The sequence below is a fragment of the Gracilinanus agilis genome, chromosome 4, assembly GCF_016433145.1.
Source record: "Gracilinanus agilis isolate LMUSP501 chromosome 4, AgileGrace, whole genome shotgun sequence".
Classification (NCBI taxonomy): Eukaryota; Metazoa; Chordata; class Mammalia; order Didelphimorphia; family Didelphidae; genus Gracilinanus; species Gracilinanus agilis.
The window spans coordinates 73942929-73966468 of NC_058133.1; the positions used below are offsets into that span (position 1 = coordinate 73942929).

The 23540-nt window shown below is 33.3% G+C and overlaps 2 protein-coding genes across 2 annotated transcripts in view; one reads left to right on the forward strand and one right to left on the reverse strand.

Moving 5' to 3' along the window:
* ANGPTL1 (angiopoietin like 1) overlaps positions 1 to 15715 on the reverse strand; it is a 28766-nt gene extending 13051 nt beyond the window's left edge. The window contains exons 1-2 of the mRNA XM_044676569.1: positions 15629 to 15715; positions 7573 to 8435 (exon numbers count right to left, since the gene is read on the reverse strand). Coding sequence (XP_044532504.1) covers positions 7573 to 8395 — 823 coding nt within the window. The 5' untranslated portion in view covers positions 8396 to 8435; positions 15629 to 15715. The remainder of the gene's footprint in view (positions 1 to 7572; positions 8436 to 15628) is intronic.
* RALGPS2 (Ral GEF with PH domain and SH3 binding motif 2) overlaps positions 1 to 23540 on the forward strand; it is a 160919-nt gene that overhangs the window by 101544 nt on the left and 35835 nt on the right. Inside the window, exons 8-9 of the mRNA XM_044674893.1 lie at positions 19735 to 19872; positions 22663 to 22753. Of these exons, the coding sequence (XP_044530828.1) occupies positions 19735 to 19872; positions 22663 to 22753 (229 nt within the window). The remainder of the gene's footprint in view (positions 1 to 19734; positions 19873 to 22662; positions 22754 to 23540) is intronic.

Consider the following 23540-nt stretch of genomic DNA (forward strand, 5'->3'; position numbering starts at 1 on the left):
AGAGAACTGTAATTCTGCAGATGAAAGTTGCTAATCTAAGATCCTTGCTTCTTAGTTTTTAACAAGCCTTTTTAAGGGAAGACTTGGAATTCCATTTGACATTTTCCACTACCTCTTTCTTACGTGACACCCCTGATCAACCATGCTTACACCCTTAAGTGACCTTCCTCCATATCTTCTCACATGGCATTTTGGTTTGTAATGCTTTCTTGCCCTCACTGTATGATATAACATTCTTGAACTCTATTGGATTTTCTCTTTGAAGTTAGTCAATATTCCTTATCTAAACTTTGTATTTCTGTTTTCTTATTGTCCAATAAGTAGTTCAATCAATGTTCATATAATTTTAATGATATTCCAGATTTCTGATTAAAAGATTGGCCAAGTATAGTATTTTTAATGAAACTCATATTTGGGGGTTTTTGTCTTGGGGCACCTTTACTGAAAATTTATTTTACATCCTCATCCCAAACGAAGTTTTTACGCTTTCTATTATGAAGAAGATGCAAGATCTCCTATTCATTTGTTGTTGTTTAATCATTTCAATCATGTCTGATATCTTGTGACCTCATTTGAGGTTTTCTTGGCAAAGATACTGGAAGGCTTACCATTTTCTTCTCCAGCTTATTTTACAAATGAAGAAACTGAGGGAAACAGTGTTAAGTGACTTCCCCAGGGTCACACGACTAGTAAATGTTTGAGGCCAGATTTGAACTCAGAAAGATGTCTTTCTAACTTCAGGCCCAGCACTCTATCCACTGAGCCATCTTGCTAATCAAGTTATCGTTTAGCTTCTTTCCTTTACCCTCATATTTCTCTTCCTTACTGTGGTTATCTTTAATTATCTTTTTCTCATAATCTGTATCTATTTATCCCCTGAAATAGCTAGGGAAATAAATTTAGCCTATTCAAGGTAGAGTGATTTCTAGAATAGTTTGCTTCTGCTTGATAGTCAAAATTGTGGTTTGGTTTTTTTGGGGGTAAGGGGAGGTTTCCAATCCTATATTAAACTCAGCAACAGATAAAAAAATTTTCATAACCAATAAATCCTTAATCTGCTGATCATTAAAAATACCTTTAATGAGCACAGTTCCAACAGCATGAATGCTGAATGTTTCTTTTAGATACAATGTTTAATCTACACTAAAGCTGTTTCTAAAGAATTTATTCATTAGAAACAGTGCGATCTGGTATATGATCTACTGTAGGAGACTTGAATTGCTCACAATAAGCTCAATTTAAATAGTTTCCAACTTTCTTGCCATATTCTTCTGTTTAACCCAAACTATTTTATATGTACAATATGTAGGAAAAGAAGTATTGAAGAGCTCTGCGGATAGAAAGCCAGGCCTGGATAAAGAGGTGTGGGTTCAAGTCTTGTGCATGACACGCATATAAAAAGTGAAGAATCCCTGGGCTAGATGGTTTTGAAGATCTCCATCAGCTCTAATTCTGTGACTTGGATAACTTTCATTTTTATGTCACAGTCATTGTAGTATATATCTGAACTAGCCTATAACAATTTGCCCCTAAGACTTCACACAATAATTGTTACCAACAATCTGGTAAAGCCTATGAGACCCCTTCTCAGAATCATCATTAAATAAATAAAATAAAAAGGAAGTGAAGTATATTTAAATAGTTATCAAAATATCTATTTTTTTAATTCACAAACTCTAGATTAAGAACACTTGATCTAGCATAACCCACTTATTTTACAGATAAAGGATCTATAAAACTTAACTTTTAAAAAATCTTTAGCTGTGGGGGCAGCTCAGTGAATTGAGAGTCAGGCCTAGAGACGGGAGGTCCTAGGTTCAAATTTGGCCTCAGACACTTCCCAGCTATGTGACCCTGGGCAAGTCACTTGACCCCCATTGCCCACCCTTACCACTCTTCCACCTAGGAGCCAATACAGAAGTTAAGGGTTTTTTAAAAAAAAAAAAATCGGGGGCAGCTGGGTAGCTCAGTGGAGTGAGAGTCAGGCCTAGAGACAGGAGGTCCTAGGTTCAAACCCGGCCTCAGCCACTTCCCAGCTGTGTGACCCTGGGCAAGTCACTTGACCCCCATTGCCCACCCTTACCAATCTTCCACCTATGAGACAATACACCGAAGTACAAGGGTTTAAAAAAAAAATCTTAAGCTGAGGAATTTGTTTTATATATATATATAAAACAAATTCCTCAGCTTAAGAGATATATAGATAGATAGATAGATAGATAGATAGATAGATAGATAGATAGATAGATAGATAGATAGATAGATATAGATAGATATATATCCTAAGGGTAGTAAAGGGTAGTAAAGAATCTTTAGCAGAGTAATGACTTGATTGACTAGACCTGTGTTTTAAGATTTTTTTTTCTGGCATGTATGTAGAGGGTAGATACTCTTGCATCTTCTAATGCTGCTTAAGACTGATTTGCCTATTGTATATACTTGTATATACTGTCACATAAAGCTCTCATGTCTTTATGAGGACTCCCACCCCCTCACCCCCATTCTCTTTTAATCTTTGTTACAAGGCATGGCTTCCTGGAGAAGGAAAAAGAGGAAGAACATATTCAGAAATGAGGATGATGCCAAAACAAAAGATCAATAAAAAATTTTTTTTAAATCTTTTTAGAATATAGATTGCAGGACCTTTTAGACTTCCATAGCATACTGTTGAACACATGTCATCCACCAGAAAAAAACTATCTACCCATGTCTCATCCTTTTTGTACTTATAACATCTATTTCTTTTACCGAAGTATGAAACTTTATGTGGAGATCTCTTTATCTCTCTGATAATCTGATAAGGACAATTTAGTTGATAAGGAAATAAGGACAGGATTAGGGAGTTGTCTTTTACTTCATGCTTTGGCTCCAGGAGCATGGAGTTTATTATATATATTTCACACAAAAGAACCCCCCCGAAACTTTGCAGATGCGCAGAAGTTACAAATTATGTCACATCAAAACACAAAATATTGGCTTCAGAATAGACCAAGGCCAAGGCTGAATTTTGACTAGGTTCTTATCAGGAAGCCAAGTTGGGAAATATCCCTCTCAGGGTTGAATTGCCCCCGCTAAGATTTTGGCCTTGGCTATACCAGGCAGCAGCATTCCTTGCTGTGTTAACAGTGTTAACCCTTTAAATTCAGGTTTGATAGGAACTTAAAGTTTTTCAATAAGGCCACAATACTTTTCAACAAGAAATCACAAGGATTACAAAAGAGGTCAAAAGAGGAGTCTCAGATTTTTATCTATTCTCTTATTGGCTTCCCACAATTTTACATTCATCCCTACTAAATTTTATCTTATTGCAGTTGCCTTGATATTGTGCTCTGTTCTTTTTAGCTTTGTCATCTGCAAATTTAATGAAACTTAGACTGCTAAGTGTTCGTTAACACAGAACCAAGCTTTGATCCCTGGAGCACTCTACTGGAGACCTTTTAGCAAACTGACATCATTAGTCACTACTACTATTTATAATAGTCATAGTAGAATGACTATTACGGTCATTCAACCATAAAAAGCAGTTGGAGAACGAGGGATTGTTTGGAGTTTGTTAGGCCTAACAGAGCCCTTGTCGTGTAATATACGGTTTATAACCTCATTTATTGAATTGGAGTTGATGGTCAATAATGCCAAGCACAACAAAGAGATCAGAGAATTTAAGGACTGCAGATGCTATTGGATCAGAAGGTCGTTTGTGACCTTTGGGCCATTTTCAATAGATTGGTATTAGAAGCCATACTTTGAGCTGAAATGGAAATAGGTAATAAAGAATAAGAGACATTCAGAGTAGAAAACTTTTTAAAGAAGTTAGATAGCAAATGAAAGGGAAGAAATGGAGTGAAAGCTAATTGATACAAGAGGAACAGGAAAATATTTTTTAGGACTAGAAAGGCCCAACCCTGCTTGTAGAAGAATGCAGGAGAGAGGGAATGACATCCTTGTAAAGAAAATTTAATTCTCTGATAATCTATTGTTTAGCACAATGCCTAGCAGTTAATAAACACTAGTTAAATAAATGGCACAAATTTCTGACAGTTAAGCAATTTCAGTCAATATGTGTGATTGTTAGCTTTTCAATTTTCTTATGTGGATTAAAAAGTTTTGGAATTCTAAAAAGTGCTGAAATATATTACCTAGATAGAGCCCAGAAATAAAATTTGTTAATTTCTAAATAGATTATTTAGCAAAATGCAACTCATTAAAGCAATTAATAATTTGATTTGGTTTCTCTCAAGCCACTCTCGCATAGATGTTTTGCTCTTTTGTTTGTCTATAAAAAGTATCCAAGTAACAATTTGTACTGTCCTGTTTTAGAATAATGCAGAAAACAGGCATAAAAGAAGATTTAAATAACCAATAATGCTGGCTGTTTTCTGAATTATACAAAATAACAATGTATAAACAGTTGAAGAGAGAAAAGATGTTTTCTACTCCCAAAAAGCAGAATTATAAACAGTTGTATATTTAATAAGAATATTACTAGATTTCAGGTGGGAGAAGCAATTTAATAAATTTCAAATTCACAAACACTGAGATCAAAATTTGTTTTTCTCTTAAATTTCCCTCAAATAGTAGGTAATCCTATTTGAATACAAGAGGATTGTTCAGGTTCAACTAGAGGGAAGGAGCAAGAGATTTCATAGTTTTTACAGAATATGCCAACCTTAGGATTTAAATTTCAAGCTGTAAAAGGCCATAAGAATTATTCAATTTAACCTAAGCATTTTAAAGATATTAATAAATTGGTTTTTTGTGTGTTTTTTAACATTAAGTGATTGATGTTAAAAATATCCCAAACTAAAGATGGCTCAAGAACCAAAGTAACATTAAACTGGATAATCTAAAGACCTAAATTCTAGATATAGCTCTACCATGACTCCATGTTTTTTGGTACCTTTTCACCAATTCTGTTGAAATTAGAGAGAGCTATAAGCTTGATGCTGAATGAGCAAATCTCACAAAAACACCAACAATTGAATTAATCCACCTGACTGGTTGGAATTAATCCACCACTGATTAAAACTGCTGAAAAAAAAATCATTGGAGGTCTTAGTAAAGTTTATATTCACTTCACTTTGATAAACAGCTGTTTTCCTTTTAACTATACAACTTACACTGTATTAAAGTGTCCTTTTTTAAGAACTTAAAATCATCTAATTAAGTTGTATAACTTCTATATTAAAGTCTCCTTATGGAAGACAAACCCCAAAAAAGTTGAAACTTGGCCTAAAGTAGCTAATATTTGTAGGAAAAAAGAAAAGAGTTTCACATTTTTTAAAATATCAAGAGGGAATTCTTTAGTTCCTCTTGGTAAAGCTTCATATGCAAACATGGTTTTTTGACAGTTGTGAATTTGACAAATTTAACAAGTGATATTAATTTGTTTAAATTTTTTTCTTTTTAAAAAATGATTGTGTGAATGGTAGGAAACTTTATATAGTTTGGATAATTAGATTAGTGCACTACTTGAAAACTGAACAGCCTCATTATCCAGCAACTACTGGATCTCTTAATTTTGTTTTTTTAAAAAATTAATATTCTTAAATTGTATAATTCCTCAAAATTAAACATAACATATTTACATTTGTTAGTGCCTGATAACAATTATGTAATTATGCTTTTTTAAAAAATACTTAATAAAAATAGAAAAAGAATTCAATTGAAAAGAATATATTTTAAAATTGTTCTTTGACAAAAATTTAATACCAAATGGCTATTCGATATAGAATGATAAAGGAAAATACATGCTGTTTATCTTTTTATTCTACAAAGGTTGACCCTCAGCCATCTATTACAGTTCATATTGTTCATTTTTATGTATGTATGCATATACTCAGAAGGGTTTGTAAATAAATACAATCTTAAATTTAGCATCATAGCTCCAAAGCTAAAAGAGACCCCAGCAGTCAGACCCTAATTGCTGTTAATTACATTAGTTGTTTGCATTTTTTCTATTTTCTCTGGTACCTAAATCTCCAGGATTCTTAACCTGGGATCCTTGAATTTATTTTTAATATTTTGATAATTGTATTTTGGTATAATTAATTTCTTTTGTGGTCTTATATGTTTTATACATTTAAAAACATTCTGAGAAATGGCTTCTGACACAAAAAGATTTAAAAACAAATAATAAAATTAAAAATTTGTACTCATATATTTATATATATGATGAAATGGATAGTTATTGAATTGTCAAAAAATGTGCCAGATTTTCATAAAATGAAGACTCCCAAAATAATCATTAGCTTTATTTTGCTTTAATACTTGTCTCTGTTTGGCCATTTGTTATATTGCAACAACCTAGAGAAATAGGCTGTAATGTTATTAGAATGTAATAGTTGAAAGCAAAATTTACTTTTTCTTAAAATTACTGTATTTTCTTCTATTTTAATTAATTTTATGATTAAATTATTAATGATCAGGTGTTTAGACCCTGCTTTCTCACTGGCTTCCTTATCATTGTTCAGCCACTCAACCTCGTCAAATTGTTGTAAAGTTCTAATGAAATAATATACACTTAACTTTAAAGCACTATATGCAAATTTGCTTATTTCTATATTACTACTTATAATTTGGGAGGTCATCCAAATCAAGTTATTATTGAAGTAACAGAATTGGATATGAAAACTCAAAGAGAGAAAGTTGGCTTTTTCTTTAAAGCAAAGGTCATTCACTGAGTCCTATTCATTTCAGAAGGTTGAATTGATCAATAAACAAGCCTAATAGGTGCTAGGCACTATGCAAAAAAAAAAAAAATAAAACAATCCCTATTCTGAAGAGCTTTTGTAATAATAAAAGTGCCTGTAGTAAAGTTCACCTTGAAAACTGGGAGGACACCATAGGAATAAAACAAGCTTATGTAGACACAGATTTAGAGGCAAAACTGGAATCTAGGAAAACTCATGAGTGAAACTCTAAACCTTAATAAATGAGACAAAAACCAACCATATATATTAATATTTGACAGTTACAAAGCACCTTACATGAATCTTACTCAATCTTAACAGTTCTCTGAAGTTGTTATATTATTTCTATTTTATAAAAGGGGAAATTTAGAACTAGAAAAAAATAGTATATACAACCTGCATATGTTATTTACCAAGTTGAATTTGGTATTGCTATTCAAAACAGATGTTATTTTAAAACTTAAGAATTCTTCTGGTTTTTTTTTTTGTTTTTTTGATTTTTGGTTTTTGTTTTTTGGATTAGACCTGAAATTTCACTGATGCTAGGGGATACCTGGTCTTATGGTGAAAACAACACTAGTGAGGACCTTCTACCGGGGCAGATTAGCACCTTCTCTGCAACTTTTAGTTTTCGTCTTAGTCTTAAAGGGGTGGGGTGGGGAGTGGAGGCAATGTTCTGAGATACTTAGTAACCTCAATTCGGATCTTCCTGACTCTAAAGCTGACTTTCCATTTTATACCTACTGAAAAATATATGTTAGAATAATAAACATTATGAATCATGAGGATTGAGCTTTTTTCTGTCTTTATGATATATATCCTTATGGCTCAAACCATAAAACTCTCCTACCTTGTATATCTTTAATGTGATTGGGTAACTCACCTTCATTGATGAATGTTACTGGAGGTATCTTGAAAGGACTTTTGGTGGGAGAAGTTGCAGGATCAGGTGGCGGCCTTAGATCTCTAGGATAGCTTGGGTCTCTTTGTATCTCATTACCTCCCAACAAACTAGGAGTGTACTGTTGGCTGTTAGGAATACGCTGTGGCACCACCTGAACAAGAGGTGGAGACACATGGGTGTCCTGTCTGGAAAATATCCGCAGACACTGATCCTCCAACAGAGTGATCATTACTGATTGATTATTTACAAGGTCAGTCAGAGAAGCATATTTCACCTCTAGCTCCCTGTACCTTGTTGCCATCTTCAACATTTCTGTTGTGATATTGAGGATTTTGTTTTCTAATTGGGAAAGCTCAAGTGAATTATCCCTCTTTCGAATAATCTCATGCAAGAGTTGCATATAGAGTTGAGTGACCCGGGAGTTCATGTTACGACTTTCTTTTCTCAGCAGCTTTACCTCATTCACAATATTTCCATCTACATCTACGACCAACTGCAAGACATCTATCTCCCGCTTCTGCTTGGAGAGTACATCCTTCAGGTTCTCTATGTCCATCCTTGTGATCATGTCTTTTACGTTGCCTGAATCTTGCCCTTTGGTGTTGACACAAATTGGCCCTGTTATTTTTTGTTCAGGTACCAAGAATGTGTAACCACATTTCTTTCCTTCCTCTCTACCGTCTGCTGCACGAGGGTACCTCCTCTGGGTTATTTTTTTGGTTTTGTACTGTCCTTTTGTGCATCGTCCAGTGGGCGTTAATAAGAAGAATAGCACACCTAAAGTCCAGATGAAAGCCTTCATTTTGAAATGAGGTTGTGTAGTAGTGATGTCTTTTGAAAAACTAATCAACAAGGGAAGAAAAAAGTAAAAATAATTAATATGAATTCATTTTTGAGATCTGTAATACATAAAAATATGCTACAGAGAAAATGAAGATTTATTGATAAGAAAAATGTAATTATAGCTCTGCTTTCCTATTTAAAATTACCTTTTCTTGGCTTCTTCAAGTTCCCTAGAGCAATATTAATTTGAATTTTTTTCTTACAAAACAGACTTAAAGAGTAGTTCTACCAGCTCATCACCTTTGAAAAAGCTATTCTGACACATTTGTCTATGAAATGATCCCCAGTTGTTTTTTTTAGATGCAGCATAATTAAAGCATTCTGAAAAAGGAAACCTTGCTGACACTAAATTGTCAACAAATAGATCAACCTTTATATTTTTGTTTTTTCGTCAACTTCTTTGTTAGTCTTTGCCTGATCTTGTTACTGTTCACATGATGCTTTAGCTAAATACTTAAGAGGTCCTTCTTTCAAAATCATACAAATTGTTGTTTATTAAGGAAACTGACAGCTATATTAAAGAGGCTTAAGATGATATTTCTAAAATCTAATTGAGTATGTCTTTTCTAATGAAAGGGAGAAGAAATGCTATTTAACTTATTGCTCTACAGTTGTAGTTTTACTGGAATGCATATCATATTCTCTGAACTATAATGAAATGATGAGGTGTTAGCACAATACCAAAAAGTTTTCTTATACTATTCGGGAAAATTTGTGAACTTTTCCCCCTTTTGGTAATTCAGAGATCCATGATTTCACTGGTACAGGAACTCTGTAACCCAGGTGTGTCACAAATCCCACAACACCTCAGTAGGCTCTGTGCGTAAGTTGCTGTAGCAAAATGTTCATACTTTCTGATGATGTTATTTTCCATCTTCTAGCACTGGGTTATTCTCATATTGTATTAAAAACTGAAAAGTATGGAGGGGTTTTGTTTGTTTGTTTTTAAACCCATTCTGTCATAGAATGGATACTAGGTATTACTTCCAAGGCAGAATTGTAGTAAGAGTTAGACAATTGGGGTAAAACTTGCCCAGAGTATGATATGATTGTTTTTTTTTTAATTTGATATTAGCAAATCTCTATAAAATGTAGTAAACTGGAAACAAAATACAGCATATAGACACAATGAATTTATTCTTTAGCAATTTCATAACCCATTAAAGTGCTTCTCATGTGTTGCAATGTGGCCTAAATGTGAAGGATTCTGAAAGGCCATCCCAGAAAAACACATATTTAGCAGATCTGACTCTCCTGGAAAGATTAGCTATAGATCTAGCCACTGACTATATGAAGGAAAGAAACTATGAAGAGAATCCTAGACTTAGGCAGTCTAAAAATCTGGGTCTGAAAATTAGGCTGATGTTTTGTGGCTGGTGAGAAAAAAATGGAACCAGTGTCACAAGGAAGTCTTCATGTGCAATAATATCATTCCACTCCAGAACCTCAAAACACTAGGAATATCTATATGTTCTGTGAATTGTTCCATTTTCCTTTAGAATAGACTGTGCCACTTTTTTTTTCATTTTAATGCAAATAAATATAATTTAGGAAATTTATTTTCCTTTCCTATCCTTTCAGTTAATATGCACCTTCAAAAGGCGTTATTTCCATCTTCAAATTTTGGTCATTTTTATATACATGTGTGTATTGGGTATGTGTTTTTTTTCCTCAGTAAGAACTTTTCATTGTTCGTTAAAATAATGGTATCTTTTTTTTTAAATCTTACCTTCTGTCTTAGAATTAATTCTAAGTATTGGTTCCAAGGCTGAAGAGTGGTAAGGAGTAAACATTGATAGTTGAGTGACTTGTTCAGGGTCACACAGCTAGGAATTGTCTAAGTCCAGATTTGAACCCCAATCCTCCTAACTGCAAGCCTGACACTTTATCTACTGTGCTACCTATCTACCTCAAAAATACTGTAGTCTTCAAACTACTGTTAAGTATACCTGGATAATAGTGCTGCTCTTACTGTAATACATTACTATATTATACCTTAAACAACAACAAAAACCCACCACTGTCTTTTCTTTAACTATATCCTTAAAAGGAACCACTGCAGTAGAGAAACTTGCACTACTCTATTACCTCTACTCACACATTACAGGAAATAAGAATGAATAATGGCCATCCACCTATTCTTGGTTATTATTGCCAGTCTTTCTTATTTTGGAAGGTTGTCATTGAATGGCTTTATTATTTGGGGCAGGTGGATCCTCTGCTAAGCAGACATAGTCACTAACACTAAGAGACTCAATATGTTCAAATGAAGAGGAGTGTTCCCTAGTTTTGTTTCAAAATTCTATGCTTTGAAGTAATAAATTGTTTGGAGGGAAAGCCCAAAGCAAACAGTGGTAAATCCAATACTTTCTTAGGAGTCCCTATTCCATCTATAAGGTTTATATAACTAAATAAGCACAGATGTTACAAATTCTCCCATTTAAATAGTTTGAACAATGCTGCAAGCCAGAATGCTACTGAAGAAAAATATCTTAAAATAAGCATAGGATCATAGATTTAGAGTTGGAAGGCACCTCAGAGATAATCTAGTCCAATCTAGATCCTTTTAAAGTTAAGGAAACAACCCCCCACCCAGGAGACTGTGACTTACCCAAGTCACATCAGAGGCAAGAGAAGAAAGATCATCCTAGCTTAGTTTTCCTGTGATCCAGAAAAATATTTTTCTGTTTTTCCAAGGATAGTAATAGGAGTTAATATAGTAACTGAGTGAACATTATAGGTAGAATTGCATTAAGTTTTCATGAAGATAATATTGAAAAGAAACAAAAACTACATTTTTAAAAAATTGCTGCTAATTACTAAAGCAAAATGAAAGGACCTTGGCTTTTCCATTGGAATTTTACACTTTCATTTATTTTCTGGTATTGAAAAAGTATTCATTCAAGCTTTGTTTACTTCTTTATTAAAGCCACTTATTGAAAACCTGAAATACTCATGAATATAAATATTTTTTCAAGGTGAATTCAGAAGACATAACTTGCCTTTTGTCATGAACAGTTATGATTCATGTTTACATAGTGTTTCATGATTAAATAATGTTTTCACATATGTGATCTCATTTGATCCTCACAACAGCCCTGTAAAATGAGTAGTTACAACTTTTGTATCCATTTTCCAGTGAGGAATCTTACAGTCATTGAAGTTATTACTTGATCACCCAACTAGTAAGTGCAAGAGCTACTTATGGAATCTTCTGGCTCCTTGAACAGCCTCCTTCCATCATACTACAATACTTTAGTTAGGGAGTTCTGGCATGAACATTAACTATCAGGTTGATTGTTTATTTAGGATAAACCACTCTTTGTGAAAACTATTGCAAAATCTATAAGAAATCTGTAGAGAAACTTCCCATTTACTTTTAAGTCCATATAATTGGGTACTTAGTCATGGACTACCAGTATAGATCTCAGTGCAGCAAACCAAAATGTAAATAATCAGCATCCTAATTGACTAAATGGAAGAAACATTGAAATATACTTAATTTGTTTAATGTGATAATCTGCAAATTTCATCATAGTAACAACATGAAAACTGCTTTTTGTATCTCAAATTGAATCTAACTTGTCTACAAAACAGAATAAGGAACTATCTCTAAAATGCCATGGAACTTCAGAATAAATCACATTTATTTTATAAGCATCCTCTTTTCTGTCATCTCTGAGAATGAGTTTTATAGCCATTTCCAGCTAAAACTTCAGTTGTGCCTCTGCAAAATTTTCAGAAGTATCAGATAATTTGTGTTATATTAAAATAAAACCAAAATACATCCAAAATATGTATGTACATCTATAGTACACTTCATTATGGTTACCTATGGCCAATATAGGGCTCAAATGATGTGAAAAATCACTTGAACTACCACACAAGGAGAGAATTGGAGACCTGATGTCTATGTATAAAGAGTAATCTTTCTTTTAGGGGAGAAACATTTTTTAACTCCCTTGCAGATTTGAGTTAAAAGTTGTTTGTTTTACCTGCCCAAGCCTAAATTCAGATTATTTTTTCCTTTAAAAAGTAATGACCTCACTAACACCTAAAGCAGAACAGGGTACCACATTTTTTATATTAGTGGACAAGTTACATCATTTACTTTTGACAGGAAAAAAAATAGGTCGCTTAAATCCTAAATTCTGGTCTTGACAGGTAAAGACCTGATTTAAAAATGCATCCACTGTTAAATTTCCTAAAACATTCCCTCATTTAATATTTTTCCACATATGTTCAGTATTAAAAGTCAAGGACCCATAAATCTATGTTACCTCATAAAATTTTTTTATATGTTAAAATTTTCCTAAGCCCCAGGAGAATGTTATAAATTAGTTACAATATACTTAAGTTTAAATCCACATCTGTACATGATTGTTTTGTTTTTAAAAAACAATTCCTTCCATGTATTGGGCTAATTTTATTGCTAATATTTGTCTGCTGATTTACAACACTACTGGCTAGTGCAGAGAGGAAATACAAGTCAGGATTGACTTCCTTTCAGATGGTAAACTTAAGAGCAATCCAAATGGTTAGATTTTTGCCGATGGCCAAGTATAATAAGGGTGCAGGACCGCATTGTAATCAAAGAAGTGTGAATGGGATAAAACTATTATCTTGTCTTTAAAATCTGTTAGTATATAAAGATGGTCCATCAAATGAGGTTAATTAATTATGTTGCATTAATAGAGATATCTAAGTAAAGGATATGCACTTACTTGTCTGAGACAGATTTTACAGTCAATTTTAACATTTATTGATTGCCTCCAAGACACTATTCTTACCAACTTAGCTTACAGAGATAAGTTCTGTCTCTGGCCTCAAGGGGCACACAATGATGTTTGAGGAGAAGGAGGGGAATGGGAACACAAATACTTATATAAAATTAGAATATATGTACAAAGAAGTAAGTGTTGCACAATGCCATGGGAGATCAGTAGGCTTAGATCTCTTCCAAATGGGGAAGATCAAGGAAGGCTTCATGGAAGAGATGTCAACTTAGCTGAGTGTCAACAGATGGAAAAGATTTAAATTTCAACAGGAAGAACATTCCAGGCATAGGGTTCAATGTGAGCAGAAGAATAGAGATGTGAAAAGGCAAGGCTTATTCTGAGAATAATAAATCCTATTTAACTGCACTACAGAGTACATAAAATGAAGTAACTCTAAATAAGATGGAAAAGATAAATTGGAACCAGATTATTGGAATCTAAGTATATCAAGCTAAGGAATTTGGACTTTCTTCATTAGACAGTGGGGAACCATAGAAGGTTTTTGAACAAGAGAGTTTTGATCAGAAATATGTTAGATTACTCAGTTGGCGTCATATGGATTGAATTGGGATGGGGAATTGGAGGCAAGACCAGTTAAGAAGGTTGTGTAATAGTTCTAAAGTAATGAGTCCTTGAACTAAGAGAATGATGATGAAAATGCAAAGACTGGGACTTTATATAGAGATAGTATTTATAGGATATAGCAAGTATTTGTATGAGGATAAGCAGGAAAGAAATCAGATGATTTTGAAGTTTCATGTCAGGGTTTCTGGGATAATGCAGCCATCAATACAAATAGGAGTTAGCATAAGTGGCAAGTTTGAGAAGGAGACATAGTTTGTTTTTAAATACAAACCTAACTAAAGATAATGTTATAGTTTTGAATGACTAATCCTAATGATCTAATTTAATGAAACCATTGTTTCAAATTTAGTAATGTTGAGAAATTCAATATGTAATTTGTGTAGTTTGTAAGGAATTAATTTCCTCAAGGTTGAGTCAATCAAATTTTGGTTCATTAATAAAATCACATGAAAGCTAACTTTTAAAATTTTAGTTTTTAGGACTATTATTGAGAGTTCAGGGGCTCACCAAATTAAACACATCTAAATTTATATAGAATAAGTCAATACTGGTTGGTAACCAGTGAATGCATAAGAATTAGTATTCCTTTTTAAAATATGCTTAAACATGAATAGAAAATGTGTTGTTTAAATATGTTGAAGGAATCCTAAGCATGCAATGAGGAATCTTTGATGAGTGTTAACAAGAAAGCCCATTTGCCCAACTATATAATCTCCCAATAGGCCACCTGTCCAAAGGTGAGACATTTGTGACATTTGTTCTATTTTATCAATAGGATAGTAGGCTAGGAAGCAGATTTTGAATCACCTTCTCTCTCTCTCTCTCTCTCTCTCTCTCTCTCTCTCTCTCTCTCTCTCTCTCTCTCTCTCTCTCTCTCAAACATTAAGACAATTTGTGTATTTTTATTGTGTCATGTCATCGCTGTCTACCTCAGAATATTTCTATTATGTCTTATATTATTATCTGACTTTCCTTGAAGTCGTTTTATATATTCTAATGCCTTTATGCTTTTTAATGGCAATTCCAGCTGTAACAGTTTCAGCTTGTTACTCATCTGTAACTCATCTGAAAACAGTTGTTACAATTGAAATTTGCCAGGTTGTTTAAACTCTACTGGCATTTTTCCTAGTTTTGATTTCCTAAAGATAAATCTTTTTCAACCTTCTGATTTACTTAGAAAATCTTATCATAAAAGTTATACTACAGTTTTAAGGTGTATCATCTCTGAAACATTTCATCCATTTTATCTTTTGTTCAGTGGTTTACTCTTCTTGCTCATTTTCATAATTTGTCACCTTGCTTTTTTGTAGATACACTTTGCATTTATAGAAAAACCTTCAGAATGTACCAGGCTCTTGAATAAGAGATTATAAAAGTTATCTTGCTTTTCTAAGTACATATCAGCTCATTTTTAATCTTGCTACAAATTTCAATTTTAGCCAAATACATTTAAACCAAGTTAAGATTTTCAAATTACTATTAATACAAAAATGTTATATTCTAAATTATAAATCTTTTATAAAAGTTTTTATTCTCAGTAGGTAACAAAAGTAAAGTTCATCTATGCTAGCTGTCTCAACAATAAAACTATATGAATTGCTTAAATAACATATAAAGTCATTTTGAACATTTTCTACTGATCTTTAAATAAGATTAAATTCAAGGCTATTCTGTTCCTACTTTCTTTGTTGTCTATTGTTAATTTTAGAGGTCTATGAAAATGAAAAATAACCATACCGCAAGTTATATGTACTCTCATTAAAGCAAATATGCATATCAACATACAAACTCGTTTCTTAATAATGAAAATAGAGGGAGGGAGGAAGTACCTTATTGTTGTTTTCTGAGCAGAGTGAATCCAGAGACAAATTTGCTGCCTTTATGTCTTGCTTTAAATTATGAATTGTCCATGTAGGCATTTGTTCATCTGTGATTCTGGTAGCAACTGCATTTTTTTTATTTGGACTATTAGATCAGCTTCTCCTTCTAACTTTACATAGATTAATTGAATTAGAAAACCAACCTATATAGTTTTAGATAACACAACGTAAATTTCCATGTGTGAGATGTCTTTTTATTCCAGCAGAGAAAGTATTGTGGCGTTCCTGTGTCTGCTTCATGCAAAAATGCGGTAGTAACCAGCTGCAGCTGACCCAGATTGTGTATATAGTACCCTTGACTGGTGTTTCTTTCCCTTCGCTCTCCCAGCTTTGGAAGTTCAGCCCACATATTACATCACCAAGAAGTTGCTGGAGAGTAGAAAAAAAATCTTCTCCTTAGGATTTCCTCCCAATGGCCTTAAAAATAAAGAGGAGAGAAGGAGAGTTGGGGGAGGGACAGTAGGAGGTTGAAAAAGCCATGAACAAGGGGAGATTGTACCCAGGTTGAAGGAAGGGCACCATCTGGAAACAGACTGGAATAGTTCAGTGGGCAATTACAAAACAAACATTCTACTCCACCAGCTAAAGATGTCTTTTTAAGTCAGAAACAAATGTTACAATATTTGACTCCATTTAGAAGAAAGTTTGCCTTTTTTGTTAGCCAAGAATGAAGACCAGACATCAACAGGCAACCTAGAAAAATCAGTGGTTAATGAAGTTTGTTTGATAGGTTGATAGTTTTGTAGTTACTAAACTTATTAAGAACTTAAGTGCTTTTGTAATGTTAACACATCAATATAGCAGTACTGAAGATTAGATTATTTCACATATCATGATCTATGGTAGATTAAATTATTTCAGAAAATAATACTTTTAAATATGAACTTCATTCACTGTTTCACTAAAAAACTAATCTGTATACTTCCCTCTATGAATTTTCTGCTTTAGTTTGCCAAGTTATCTTAGTTAGAGAAAATAGACCCTCTATTTCTTCATTTGTAAAATTAGGTCTTAGGCAGTGAAAAATGGAATGATCACTAAAAGGAGGCTGAGGTCTTGAGTAACTGGAAAAACAACAGTAATGACCCCTGGCCAATATTAAAATATATCTCCCTCTTTACTAAAGAGAGGTGTGGGGATTGTCATACAGAATCACTATATTCACAGTATTATTTTTAAACTTCACTTTTTCTTTGCTACTTTGTTACAGTATTATTTTTAAACTTCACTGTTTCTTTGTTGGGAGGAGAATATTTCCCAAAATGACTGAGGTTTTTGGGGGTACTTTTTGCATTTTTTATTCTACAATTATTAGATAAAATTCTGTAATTCTGTCTCCTACATTTCCTAGATCTTTGAACTTATTTATGGCATTTTCCCAATCCCTTCCTCTTAACAGCTTTATGACTATGGACAAATCACTTAAGAGCTGGGGTTAATTTTTATCATCTAGAAAATGGAAATAATGAAATTACTTGATTTTAATAATAATTTTTAGTTTTAGTAATGATAATTAGCATTTATAAAGCTCCTTAAGATTTGAAGAGCACTTTCACATGTATTATTTCATTTAATCCTCACAACAACCCTGTGAGGTAGGTGCTATTATCCCCATTTTACAGAGGAGGAAACTAAGACTGAGACTTTACCCAGTGTTACACAGCTAGTATGTATCTAAGGCAAAATTCAAACTTGGGTCTCCCTAACTCCATGTCTAGTGTGGAGTAAATGGTATATTGCAGAGTAAATGATTTTCAAATAATCACCTTTCTACCAGTCCAAATAAGACTGGTGATCCAAACACACTTCTTTCATCAGACTTAACTCAAAGCTTTATCCAATATCCCCCCTTTTCTACATATTTAATTCAAACTTATTCTTCTGGGCTCAGTTTAAGTCACATGGAGTGTCTTATAACTATCAGTTTCCCTTTATAATATGGCCTTTTCTATTCATTTTGGCCCTTAATCAGCAATTCAGATTCATTTAACATTTGTTAAGTGCCTACTACCTGCCAGGAACTGAATGCATGAGAGGAAAATGTGAAAATTGTCCCTGTCCTCAAGGAGCTTGCATTTTTGAGTCTACCAAGGGGGGATGCAATAAGAAGGCAATCTCCTGCCCTCTGAGAGCTTGTATTCTAATAGACAGATTTCCTTGCTCTTTAACTGTTTCATGAACTGCTTGTCATCAACCGATATTAAATATTCATTGGGTGAAATGAGTAATCTAGATACTACTTTTTTCTTCTGCAAAAAAAATAAGGTGATAATCTCTGTATCAAGCACTTACACTCTAGTCAGAGAGACAATATGTAAATGTATGACAAGTTAAATAACCATATAATAGTTAAATAGCATTATAAGTGTGAGGGGGTGAAGGGATGAAGGGAAGAGGATTGGAGGAAGGGAAGGAGGAGAGAAAAGAGAGAGGAAGGTAGAGGAAGGGAAAGGAAGGTAGCAGTCCCTAGCCCCAGGCCCGGCAGGGGGAAATTGAGCAGAGCCCTTTCAGGCTCAAAGGAAAGATCAGAGAGCAACTTAGGGTTTAGAATAATTAGGTTTTATTTAAATTAGAAAATGGAAGGTCTAGGGAAAATTAGGAGGTAGATAGAAGGGGAAAAGGAGCTGAAAGAGAGCTCAGGATCTGAGAGTGGCTCAAGAGAGAATCTCCAGGTGCAAAAAGGCACCAGACTTTCTCTTTTATACTTTCTCCAACACCTCCCACAAAGGAAGTGGGAGGTGTCAGGGGAAGTTGTAGCAGGGAGCCCAGGAGTTGTAGTCTCCCAGGGCTTATGATAATTTTGAATGTCACATAAGGAAATAGGATTCAAAAACTAGCATAAGGAATACCTGTTCAGTAATAAAATGAATAGTGTAGAACTGAGAGTAAAACAAAAATTACTTGAAGCCAAGGTAGTAAAGGTGAAAAATTCACAGAAATGAGACTTCAACTAGACTTGGATGCTTTAGTTCAGAATAGAGACTGGAAAAGTTCTTCCTAATCAGAAAAATTGTCATGAACAAGCTCAAGTACAGAAAACCAAGAAGGTTTTTCTGCTTGATCCCGGTGAACAGAACTAAGGAGTTTTAAAGAGGCAGATTCAAACTTAGGTTTGACATAAGGAACCATGATGTCAAAAATGGTATGTACTGCATTGGTTGGTCTTGTAAGGTATGAAATTTTGTTTGTATATCAATGTGATTGGAAGGGGAGATAAGTCCAGATAATACCCTTTCTCATCAACTTTGATCTGCAGAGCAAGGACTTTCTCTTATGTTTCTTACAGTGCTCATCATAAGCAATTAATAAGGATATGTTAAATTGTGGTTGGGACTATTGCACATGATCTGGTAGTTCTGGTTTTGTTTGATTTTGTTTATGAGGAAAGAGTGGGCAAAGATTACTAATTTGTTCAACTTAACTGTTTCAAAAATTGTTTGCTGATCTTTTTTTTTTACGTCATAAAATACCCACTTAAACTTAGATTTAAAAGCAAATAATTGTTCAATTTGTAAATCGAGCTAATTTTTATTTCCATGGTCACCGTTTTATATGTACTTCCTTTTGCATTTTCTTCCAATTATATAGGATTATATATATAATATAGGATGCCGGTTCTTCAGAGTGACTGTTGCTATGTATATAGGATATTATGCCAAGGAGGAGGCAGAATTTAGTGCCTTAAATCACTGTTGTTCATATTCTACTTTCAAAGAGGTAGTAGTCTGTCACTGAAGGTTTTTCACTTTTTTTGTGGTCAGTATAGATTGTTGACACTGGCCATATAAGGCTTTTGAAATGTTCATACAATGATCCCTCATTGTTAACACCAGCTCTAGAAAGCATACATTATGTTAGAACTCATCTTTCCAAAACTGCACCATGCTATAGCATATTCTATGATATAGCAGGGCAAAAATAGTATTCATGATGCTATGCCTTAAATATAGAGAAGTTTGAAGAACACAGTCACCTAACATGTTTAGATTGTATCTTTTCATTCTATTTGTGATTATAAATAAGGAAACTTCATTGTAATCTTCACTTTGTTTCAGGCATCTATCTGTCAGATCTGACTTATATTGATTCTGCGTATCCATCAACTGGAAGCATTCTAGAAAATGAGCAGAGATCAAATTTAATGAATAACATCCTTCGCATAATCTCTGATTTACAGCAGTCTTGTGAATATGGTAGGTGTTTGGCTAGTTTTTGGTGTTTTTTGCATTATGGAAAATAAATGAAATTATGGAACACCTGACTTTATGTAATAGCAAGACATCTGCAGTGGAATGCCCCCAGGGTTCTATGATAGATGTCTACTATCTTTTTTTCAATAACTTATATAAAGATACAAATGGCATATTAATCAGATTTTCAGATAAACCTTGAGCAGTTTATTTGAAAATTATTTAAAAGCTGGGGGCAGCTGGGTAGCTCAGTGGAGTGAGAGTCAGGCCTAGAGACAGGAGGTCCTAGGTTCAAACCCGGCCTCAGCCACTTCCCAGCTGTGTGACCCTGGGCAAGTCACTTGACCCCCATTGCCCACCCTTACCACTCTTCCACCTATGAGACAATACACCGAAGTACAAGGGTTAAAAAAAAAAAAAAAAAAAAAAAAAAAGCTAATGCAGCCCTAGGCTACATTAATGGCATTGCCATGCTTTTCTCTACCCCTTTCAGACTTTTATCTGGAATATTTTTTTCAGATCTAACTACCACATCTTAAAAAGAACATTAATAGACTAATAAACAGGCCCAAGGAGCCCAGCCAGAATTGTGAAGGACCTAGAGTATGCCATATGAGCATCAATTGAATCAAACAGGAATGTTTAGACTGGAGAAGATTCCACTCACCCCTTCTCTGCCACCAAAGGAAATTTGATAATGTGTGAAAAGGGGATTTGACACAGTCTCTCTGGTAATGGTCAGTAGTATTAGAAGAAATGAATGGATACTGCAAACAACAACTTTTGATGGTTGATATAAGAACAACTTCCCAACAGAATGTCCAAAAGTGGAATGGGCTGGCTTCCTCAGTAAATAGTGTATTTTCCTTCACAGGAGGCCTTCAATCAAAGGTTGAATCACTACAGTTTCTGGGATAAATTTAAGTCTTAGTGGCCATTCTTTGGAAGACAGACAGATGGGAAATAAATGACCTCCAAGAATCCTTTCCATTTTTAAAATTTCATGATTCTGTAATTGCCATACTCTTTGAGATGACCAATTTGTATTGGTCAAATAACCTACTGCATAAATTTCTTAATATAGTTAATCTGTCAACCAGTGAAGAAAGAACTGTTGCTTATTTGTTAGTTGATTGATTATTTAGACCAGTTATTCTTCACTTGAGGTTCATGAACTTATTTTTTAAAATATTTTATTGACTATATTTCAACTTAATTGGTATCTTTCATAATTTCATTTCATATATTTAAAAACAGATGATACCAAAAATATCTATTAAAAAATACACACAAGGTTAAGAACTCCTCATTTGATGTTTCTAAGACTGTTTCAACTCTTTGTTTTATATCCCTTAAAACTTTCTACTGTTTATGGTGTAATACAGTGATGGGCAAACTTTTTAAAGAGGGGGCCAAAGGAAAGGAAATGCTCATCTATCAGTCTGTTTCTAAGGCAACTCTTTCAAAGTTTCATTGTATTGTATCCTACTCATTGTATTCATCAGATTAGGAATAATGTCCTGCCGTTGGATAGAACATTTCAGGGGGCCACATCTGGTCTGTGGGCTGTAGTTTGCCCATCACTGGTGCTGTTAACAGATTTGCTTACCTATCTCCAATGTTATACTACTCAAAGGCAGTTTTTGCCTATGAAATAGAACACTTTTTTCCAGTCAAGAATGAGCAGCAGTGGCCTGTTTCTGCTGAAAGAGTTTGATTTAAAGATGCAATATTAGATGAGTTGACAATGACTGATTTTGTTGAGTTAATCTAGTTCTACCTAGCATGATACATTAGTTAGTTGTCAGATACCTCTATACCCCAATAAACATTCAAGTTAGCCACAAAACAGACTTCTATTTTAGCTTTTTGCCCTGCTTTCTCCTTCTAACCAATTTGTTGGAATAGGGCATCAAATCAAGTCATTAAAAAGAGGAGTCTAATGGATATAATCAAATGTGTTGAAGTATTTTGACTCTAGTGAAAAAATATGATCAGACAATGGAAAGAACATTACCACTAGATCAAGTTCCTTGTATTTTTATTTTACGATTTATTTTTAGTAATTTGACTGTTTCATAAAATTATCACCTTAAAGATTTTAGAAGATTTATGGTTGTTTTAATCTTTTCTATTACAGCCAGTGGCCAAAATATTTTCTAGGAGTACCTATCCCTAATTGGTAAAAAAAATTTTACCTAAGATTAATTTTAATTGCATAGACTGTTGGAATATACCTATAGAAAGAGAGGGATCTTTTGCCTTCACTCTGATTTTTTTTTCATAATGACATTAAAAATATGCCTTTTAGTAAATCAGAAGGTAGTATTAAGCTTTTGTAGAGAAATGTTCACATTTTGTAGGAAGAATTGTAAAATCTTAAACATACACTTCTGAAGATGCTTTCGAAGTTTTAATTTTCCAAATACATCTGTCACAAAGTTAAATATTGTTTAAGTATTTTACATATATACAGAATTCCCAAATGTTTCTATTGAAATTTTAAGTATGAATCACTTGAATAGATGAAATTGCTAATCAAAATATGGTCAGTAGTTACACAGAGTTAGCATTTTGTCATATGTAAGCAATATTTCGTAATCAGTTTGCTTGTTATATTTTGCTACAGGTAAAATTTCCATGTGTTCTTACAAATACAACAACAGATATTTGCTTCAGAATTTCCCATTCAGAGATTATACAGATCTTCTTAATTGATTCTTAGGAATGTTTCCAAGTTTGTCTTTCAAAAGACTTTCATAAAATAATTAGTAGTATCTCGTTTTTTCATAGATATTCCCATGTTGCCTCATGTCCAGAAATATCTGAACTCCGTTCAATATATAGAAGAACTACAAAAATTTGTGGAAGATGATAATTACAAGTATGTGTGGTCTTCTAAAGTATGCTGTCATAGCTGTAACTTTTCTTCCCATTTACTTTTTTTGTAACTTTAAAGTGTCAAGCTTATTATTTGTGATTGTCTTTATTTACATAAGTTTAATTTCATTTAAGAATTTGAAATTAATATATGGTGTTCTCCATTCCTTATTAGAATACCTTTTTATACTTCCAGAATTTTTGATGGTGTTAACTACCATAATTTATTGTTCTTGTGTTTATTTAAGCACTGCAGTCAAAAAAATAGTTGTTTTTAAATAATCAGAAAGGAAAAACTTAATGATTCCGTTCTATTAATAGTAGAAATGACTGAAGTAATTTATTGTACTATTGATGCTGAAATATAATGTTTTTCTAAATGTTTCAAAATGAAAGGTGAGAATTATTGCCATATTTTCTTTAGGTTAAGAAAATATCTAACCTGTTTTTTTCCCCCTCATGTCAAAAATTTAAAAATAACCAGTAATGCATAGTCTTAAAATAATATAGTCTAAATAACAGTCTATAGTAATTTAATCATTTATATTTAAAATACCACAAATTTTGAGAAGATATTTGGTGTCCTCGCCTTTCCTGCCCTAGTCCCACAAAAGTAAACATGGAATTTTTAGTGGTGGTTTATTAAAGGAGAGGAATAAAAGTGATGGTTCTAAAACTCATTAAAGGTTACATATATTATTTGACTCAAGAAAACTTCTTTGTTAAAAGTCAGCTATTAGATTGTGATACAAATTTCTTTAAAATATCTGCAGAGATATAGCAGACCAGAA